The sequence below is a fragment of the Branchiostoma belcheri genome, unplaced genomic scaffold (genome assembly GCF_001625305.1).
Source record: "Branchiostoma belcheri isolate BF01 breed outbred unplaced genomic scaffold, Haploidv18h27 scaffold90, whole genome shotgun sequence".
NCBI classification, from domain to species: Eukaryota; Metazoa; Chordata; class Leptocardii; order Amphioxiformes; family Branchiostomatidae; genus Branchiostoma; species Branchiostoma belcheri.
Genome location: NW_017804576.1, coordinates 55,971 through 64,678, shown reverse-complemented (window position 1 = coordinate 64,678; position 8,708 = coordinate 55,971). Strand labels below are relative to the sequence as shown.

Here is an 8,708-nt window from a genome sequence, read left to right as displayed (position 1 = left end):
TTACCTTTTCTTGTTTCTTGTTCAGAGCTGCCAGTTCTTTTTGTTGCTTGTCATTTAATTTCTTGAAGGTCTGGAAAATACAAAGAAGTAGCTCTTTTAATTAGGACTGCCATCATGAGCTTGTGGTTACAAAAACTTGCTTAGTCCAGTTGTTAGCGACCCTGCTTCTGGACCAGGAGGTTGGGAGTTTGAATCCCAGCTGTTGTCACTCACCAGACATGCATACTACTGGAAAGGGTCACAGTCCCTAGGACAGAATGCTAATCCACTGTGCCATTGCTCTTGTCAAAAAGAGCCAGGGGAATTTCCCTTCGTTTAAGTTGGTACAATGAACCTGTAAATACTGTCTTCTCTGTCATGATCAGCACGTGGAAGAGTAGCTCTTCAGTGAGCAAGAACTGGATCGAGATCACTTTGACTATCTGCTTTGCATAAACAAAGAAACAGGTGAAAAGTGATGTAAATAAGATGGTCTTGTGGTTAGGGTTGATGACTCAGGAAATTTCAGTAAACATGTCAAGTCTACTTATCGTATAGATGCAATGTTTTGGACTCGTCTTTGTGTGTCTTTAGACAACTACTAGCAGCTACTTGAGTCGTGTGTTCACCTTGAGTTGTTTGAGCTCCTGGATTGTGAGAGGTTTGAAGATTTCTGCTGGCGGTTCTTTCTCTCCGTCAGGTGAAGTCAGGGACTTGTTAATTGTCTGGTCTATGGACAGGCTGGGGGTCAGAACACCCGACGTGAGGGACTTCCGACCTGCAGAAGACAACAGAACAACAACCTGTTCAAAAATTAGCATTTGATGGAACTACATTTCGTATTGTAGAATGGAACTCGCTGACAACATTTAAAATAGGGGCATCCTTATCGAATACTTAAACAACTATTACTATGTCTAGAGTTAGATGTTCAAAGGTTAGGTGTAACAGGTCGTTCAGTGTAATATAACCAGCTGCCGCCATGCCTCATGCCTGCAAAGCTGGTGTCTTACACATTGAACTGTGGTTATACCGGCTAAACAGATACAGAAGCTGTTGTGTTACATTGAAGGGTGGTTGTACCGGCTATACACATACAGAAGCTGTTGTGTTACATTGAAGTGTGGTTACACTAGTTATACAGACACAGAAACTGATCAAGGAACCCTTCCCCACATAAAAGCCGACCAGTCCTGCCTTTCTTCAACGATGTGCTACTGGCCACCCTGGACACGTCACTGTGTATGTTAGCAGTAGTGTTGGGAGACAAGCTCTAAGCCTAGCATTTACCTTCTGGTTTTGAGTACAATCTTTTGCTAACAAAGAATGCTTTCCCATATAGTACTCCTACCTTTCTCAGTCTGTCCGGCGGGGGGTTCCACCGATGTGCTACTGGCCACCCTGGACACGGCACTGTGTATGTTAGCAGTTGTGTTGGGAGACGAGCCCTTCCTGGCGTTGGCAGTAGAACCCAGCTGCTCCATGTTGGTGGAGCCGGAGGACAGGCTGCGCTGCACCGGCGTGCCGCTGACCATCTTCTCACCCGGGGTCATCTTAGGCCGCCCGTCTTCCTCAGCTGTACTGATGTCATCGTCCTGTAAAATATGGTAACAAGGCGGTGTTTTTATTTATTTATTTATATCATCATAAAACGGCTGGGTAGCCCATTCAGCTTGTAGAAGCTGCTTTCCAATGGGGCCCAGCATATATTTACACGGGACAAAACTTATTACATTTCGTCAAGCAACAAAAGGTGGTCTTGGGTTAAGGTTGTTGATTCAGAATCTGAATGTTTTGAGTTTGAATCACTGGGAGGCCCAACTGTTGTGTCTTTGGGAAGGGCACATCTATTTCCTCACATGACTCAGGTAAAAATGAGTACCTAGCTTTGGTTAGGGACATGCTTTTGGATCCAGACAGCAGTGTTATCAATTCAGCAAACCAAAAATGGACATCTGATTTGTAAATCCAACTGACCTGTGAAACCCCTTTCCCATCCCCAGCACACAAGGGTTTTTCCTTACCTCCATAAGAGCCTCCAGTTGGTGGGCTCTCTTCTCGATCATTGCCTGGTATGCTATGGGGTTCGCCAGCGCATTGGCGAAGTCTGGACAGAGGAAAGGAAAACTGTCAGGAAAACCCTTTTTTCATGGTTCCTGTTACATCTTTGGTAAATGTTACATCAGAATTTTTCTAATTGCAGATAAAATCTTTTCTGACATGACATTTGAAAACTATATACCACTATCCTTAAATATGCAATTACGATTAAAACATTCTGCCAAAGCGCATTACTGGCTTAGCACAGGTCTACTACATGTAGTACGTTCTGCCAACGTGATATTGTTTCATGTATAATTATAACATGCTGAACAAATCCTCAAGACTTAAACTAAAATTCGGGACTGACCTTCGAAACTATCAGGGATGAAGTCCTTGACTGTGATGTGGACGAACACTGTGGGGAGGTTCAGCGGTTGGTTGGCTTCGTTCCGCAGGACTATGTGCCTGTAGCCTGCACAAGAAAAGAACCAGACTGAGTGTCAAGCTCATGGTGTAAAAACTCAAGTACACTGTCCACAGAATTAGAATTCAGCTAAATCGTACCACAGTTATGGTACATGTAGATTGATGTGATACTCTGATCTGATACATTGTTTTTTTTCCCTTCAATTCTGAGTATATATATCTGCAGTCTCTGCAAGCCTGTATATCAAGTAGTAATGGCAGGGCCTACATGTACATGAATTCTATCAAAATATAGTATATTGTGGGTTATTGTGGTTTATTGTGGAACAACACTCCTATATCACAAGGAGATCTGGAAATTTTGAGGGAAGACTGAGGTTTCAACCACAATTCTGTATATTTGTAAGCTTGTGTATGTTGGACCAATTCTATCACAGTATCACAATACAGGAACCTGAAAATGTTTAATAGGCAAAACTGTAGATTGAACCTCAATTCTGTATACTTGTATAAGGCCACACCAAGTAAATTTTATGGATGACGTCCGCGCGCGCATTGATTTTGGCCTGTTCCTAGAAAAAAAACAAGAAATTCCGCTTCCTGCACTATGACCAAAGAGTCACAACAGTGCCGCAAATCGTTAGATTGACGTGAACCCCGTAACGCGAAATGGGTAAAGAGCACATGCTTTGTTTCTGTAGGCCTGCAAAAAATGTGATGAAAGAAACAGGACAGGACGATAACTGCTGTTCCACCTGATTCATTGCTTTTTTGATGATGAATAACTTCTTGCTTGTTACACTGTGTCACCTCATTCAATTTGTGTCATAACATTTGTCGTCTCTTAGTTTATTTCTAATCTAGGCATCTTGTTTTTCAGGGCCTTTCTTGTTTTTTTTTCGCCCTCTCGCATTAGATTTAGGGTCTCCAAAGGACATCATCCATAAAATTTACTTGGTGTGGCCTAAAGCTACAACACTGTCAGATTCCCCATCAAACATGCCCGTCTAGCTTTGAATCGATGAACGCTCAATGCACGCATTTCCTTGGAAGAGACATTTTGCTACTCTCCAAGCAGAGGTTTGGGTTTTGGGGGTATTTTTAGTGTGTTTTTAGGCTTTTTTATTGGGGTTTCTCTTTTGCACTGAATTTTTTGTTCCACCAAACCCCAAAAAATTCAGTGCAAAAGAGAAACCCCAATAAAAAAGCCTAAAAACACACTAAAAATACCCCCAAAACCCAAACCTCTGCTTGGAGAGTAACATTTTGCAGCCTACATGCGAGACACGTGCCGTCAGATCCACCGGTAATAACCCGGGTGTGGGCGGGCGTTTCCATGGAGATAGTGACGCAAGCGGTGTTCCATTTCAAAGGTCAGCTTGTTTGTCTCGGAAGCAGGTCCCATAATGGGACACGGAGGTGGGGGGGAGAAGGGAAGCTTCGCCACCGAGGGATTTGGTCCGCTGAACTACTGAAGGTCTTGGGTCTTTTCTGTGGTATCTTTAGTTTGTGCTTAAGAGATAAGGTTGGAGATTTGAGTCTTCCCTTGTTCCTGAGTGGAATTTATGAGCAGAGATAGTGTTCTCCATGTGTAAGTGCAACATCAGAGAAGGGATAAAAAACTGAATGAACGTATATTTTTGGTGATATTTTTAAAGAGAGCCAGGATAGTGTAAGTGCAACATTACAGAGGGAATAAAAAGACGTGAATGAAGTGTGTATTTTTGGTTATATTCTTGGAAGAGACAAGTGTCAAAATACGTTACAGACAGAGCCAGCTTGGCATTATCAAAAGATGAGCTTATTTCAAAAGGCCTCTGTGCTATCTTGAGTATAATACAAGACATAGCCAAGCATACAAAAGTCAGACCAATTCATAAGATTATGTTAAGTGAGTGTGTAGGTGTGATACTCGTCCTAAGTGGTAAATGTTGCGGGTGTAAGAAACAGGAGGACCAGTAAAAACCCCACTGGTCCCGGGCCGGGGTTCAAACTCACAACCTCCCGGGCCCCAGTCAGACACTCTAACCTCTCCGCTAAAAGGTCTAGACCCGTTTGCTGGATCTGTTGGTAGCGCCTATAAACCCCCCACTGTTACACTACTCCCCCTTTTCTTTTCAAGATTCGTCCTCGAATCTTCCGAATTCGACATCCCTGGAGCGGCACTCTTTGCCAGAACTCCCAGGGCCGGTGTGGGAACCACTGTAAGAAACAGGAGGAGCCAGTAAAAACCCCACTGGTCCCGGGCCGGGGTTCGAACCCACAACCTCCCGGGCCCCAGTCAAACACTCTAAACTCTCCGCTATAAGGTCTAGACCCGTTTGCCGGATCTGTTGGTAGCGCCTATAAACCCCCCACTGTTACACGGGAAGCAATTTCAGCAAAGTGCAGGCTACACAAGGCTTTAAGGAAGGATTTAGATCAAGGTTGCTTCATGGGACCATCTGGTACAAAATCTGTCAAAGTAATCTGGTAAACAGCATTTAAGGTGTGGCAACCACAGCCTAATGGGCAAGTAGCACCTGTAGGACATATCTTATGGCATAAGGCCACACCAATTTAATTTCTTGGTTCTCGGATTCGCCGCTTCATTTTTTTCTGATTTGCAAATAAAAATAAAAATTCAGAATCAACTGCAAAATGCTCATATTTTGCCCTGAACAGTTGAAAATAGACCTTTTCTTACTACTTGTTGCAGTCATTCCACTTTTCAATGCAATGGTATCATTAAAAGTTCAAAATTCATTGTGTAAATTTTGAACCAGCCTGGTGTGTTGACTTCATGGCTCCTATTGTAATATCATTTTGGGCCATAATAGGATGCCTAGGCCTGTTTTTATTTTTATTTTTTTTCCCCCGCCCGCTCCATTATTTTTCTAGAAAAATCCATTAACCAAGAAATTAAATTGGTGTGGCCTAACGCACTATTTATGGCTTTCTTTCTAACGAGAGAACTCACTGATGGAAATCACATGGGGATCATATCAACCCACACACCACACGTAGGTGTATCATTTACCCTGCGTGTGGGTTTCCCTGAGGATATGGTAATTTATGGGGGTTTCAAGATTGATGTAACATGGTTCACACAACTGGAGCTATGAGACTATTAGATATAAATGTCATACTGGACCGAAATGGTACATGTACCCCTTGCTGTCTCTTCCTTTTCAAAACCTCAGTAATGAAAGGTGATAGAATAAGGCAAGACAGTGCTGCAGAAGGCCTAGACCATACCTTAGAGCCAAATTAACAAGCACCAATCATACTATATAGGAATACCATGCAAGAATGTGATGCAAAAATAAAGTTGATGATTGCGTCCGGAAGTGATTGGTCATTAAAAATCCTGATGAAGGTAACAGTGGTTGTTGAAAATTTGATCTCTGTGTAACCCTTGTGTTGGAATAAAGTTCAACATTTCAGTATTATTACCAGCAACGCAGCTGAGCATTTAGAAGCTGGTGTGTTGCGCCGAAGGGCGGTTATACTGGCTATACAGATACAGAAGCAGGTGTGTTACGCCGAAGGGCGGTTATACCGGCAATACAGATACAGAAGCTGGTGTGTTACGCCGAAGGGCGGTTATACTGACTATACAGATACAGAAGCTGGTGTGTTACGCCGAAGGAATTACAGATGATGAAAAGTTGATGATTGTTAAGCTCCTACCTGGTCTCAGGCCCTCCACAGGCAGGATTCTGTGGCCTATAAACTTCCCGTTTTCTTCACTCACTGAGATGCGCAGGACCGCTAAGTGGGGAAGTACAACCTGAAAGGAGACAAGGAAGAACAAGTCAGTACATGAGGAGGAATTCAGACCTTAGAAAATCCATGTAACACTCTTAGACAAAGTCATCTGGGTAATGAGACACCAAAGTAGCAGTTACTCAAGGAACTGTATAGACTTTGGAAATGGTCAAACATTTCAGGTAGCATTCACCCACTACCTTATGTCAGTGACTGAAAGAGATTTGTAGTCAGCAGGTATTTATTTAAAACCTATGAATGCATTGACATGTAAACGAAGTGAGATATGCATCTTACATCCTTGGGCCCTTGTCGTATCTTACATAGATCTTATCACTACAGTTCTAACCTTACTAGATGGGGTTGATTACAAAAATATGTATATTCCAACAAGTTTAAAATAGACAGGCATATGTATCTTACATTAGATCTTAACTTCTAACCTTAAGTTATCAGAATATATCAGACAGTGGCGATAACAAAAAGATCTACAAGTTAAGTACAAAAATAGACATTCAAGCATACTGTGTGCGTCGGCGAAGGTTATACATCCAGGTAATAAGATACGCCAAAAAACAGTTACTCAAACAACATGATAAGATTTCAATACTGTAGTCCGTACTTCTAAACCTGCTTTTCAACTGATGAAAGGTAGCGGATGCGACCTGAAACATCTGACCGTTTCCAAAATCATATCCAGTTGCTTGAGTACAATGTAGCTGTTTTTAGGGATACTGCGTGATCTCACCTTTTTAAACACGAAGGGTTCCTCGTCGTATATGGGGTTGATTCCGTTGGCTGGGACGACCTTGGTGCGGAATCGCTTTCGGACGGTGTCTGCCGGTAAGCCGTACATGTCCACTTCCACGTATGTGCCGACTTTCTTGTCAGTCAGAAACTGTCCTGAGATAACCTGAAGTGGTTCAGAAGAAAAATACAGTTTCATTCGTGAATAGTTTCATCAGGTTTCATCAGCTTTTACACCACACAACCCCACAAGTACATGAACAATGAAACTTCATGGAGTAAAGAGACTCTTCTTACACACCCAAGTCTTCTTTACACACCGAAACGTCGGCTGAATTTAAGACTTGGCTGTGTAAAAAGAGTCTCTTTACTCCATAAAGTTTCATTGTTCATGTACTTGTGGGGTTGTGTGGTGTAAAAGCAGAGCAGAACCGAGAGGTCCCAGGTTCGAATCCTGTCAAGTCAACAACCTTGTGCCCTTGGGAAAGGCAGTAGTATTTACACGACTTTCCTCACTTTGCTCAGGTGAAATTGAGTATGCCAGAATGATTATTATCATGATTGTGGGCATTACAGGAAAACCAACCAATCCAACATGTAGTCATTGTAGATGCTTCTTTCAGCTTTAAATGTGTTTCAGATGAAATTGTGGAAACTTTTTTGAAGCATTCAGTAGTACGTGGGATATAGGGATTTTCTTTTACACAACCAAATGTCTCTTACCTTGCTTGCATTACGAAAACCCCTATATCCTATACTTTACCAACGTGATGAAACTATTTTTGGAAGTTGTACGTGGGGCAAATGGGTGGTAGAATGCTTACACCAATCACCTTGCTTACACCTACATGTACATGTGGGTTTCTTTCTCTCTGTAAGTCAGTCAGTCTGATTACATGTGTAGGTAGTAACCCTTGTCCTGCTAGCAATTTTTACACAGTATTTGCAAATAATTTTAAGTCATAATCAGGTCACAGCCCCTTGACTTTTTTTGCCCCGTGGTTACATACTGTAAGTTAGTAATACGCATTTGTTGCGTTTCGCTGCGGTGTACGTGATGCGGTGCATGAGAAACACCCCCAAATCGAACATACATGTGTACAGGGCACTTATATATGGATGGTACTGTATGTGCAACCCATATATATGGGCCCCGCAGGACAACTTTTGATTCTGTACCAGAGAACATGGCGGGTCATTGACATTTCCCCGAGATAAGCCAGCCAGACACTAATGAACAAGCCCAAGAAGGTTTCATCCACCCCGACCATGTTTCCAGAAATAGCAGTAAGTGGAGTTCAGTGGCCTTGGATTCAAAGGTCCTGTGGGTGGATGTCCGAAGGGTCTGTTGTAGAGCTGTGTACCGGTACGCAGTACCGATACTGTACCGGAAAAAATGATTAGGTACAGGTCCAAAATACCTAATCCCTCAGTACCGGTACTGTACCTAAACAATTTCACACCAATTTTATGCCTATTTGTGACCTCAAATGTTTAAATAGCTGGTTAACAATGGGTGCCTGTGTAAGGACAGTGTGTTCATGAAAACAAAAACATCTTAGTTTTGCCTATATTTTATCTGAGCATTCGCCATAAACAAAGAATAAACCTTAACTATCAAGTTTATTTATGTTTTTTGTTATTGAAGGAGTTCAGAAGAGCATATAAATTGGTCGAATTGTTCAGGTACAGGTTCAGGTCCGGACCTGTACCTAAACCTGTGTACCTGTACCTGTACCTGTACCTAAAATTTGTTTAGGTAC

General features: G+C 42.4%; 1 protein-coding gene across 1 annotated transcript in view; it reads right to left on the bottom strand.

Annotated features, from left to right (window-relative positions):
• The window catches only part of LOC109487913 (1-phosphatidylinositol 4,5-bisphosphate phosphodiesterase beta-1-like), a 70,764-nt gene that overhangs the window by 7,301 nt on the left and 54,755 nt on the right, over positions 1 to 8,708 (bottom strand). The window contains exons 21-27 of the mRNA XM_019792015.1: positions 6,947 to 7,111; positions 6,121 to 6,220; positions 2,390 to 2,494; positions 2,004 to 2,086; positions 1,331 to 1,574; positions 609 to 757; positions 5 to 70 (exon numbers count right to left, since the gene is read on the bottom strand). Coding sequence (XP_019647574.1) covers positions 5 to 70; positions 609 to 757; positions 1,331 to 1,574; positions 2,004 to 2,086; positions 2,390 to 2,494; positions 6,121 to 6,220; positions 6,947 to 7,111 — 912 coding nt within the window. The remainder of the gene's footprint in view (positions 1 to 4; positions 71 to 608; positions 758 to 1,330; positions 1,575 to 2,003; positions 2,087 to 2,389; positions 2,495 to 6,120; positions 6,221 to 6,946; positions 7,112 to 8,708) is intronic.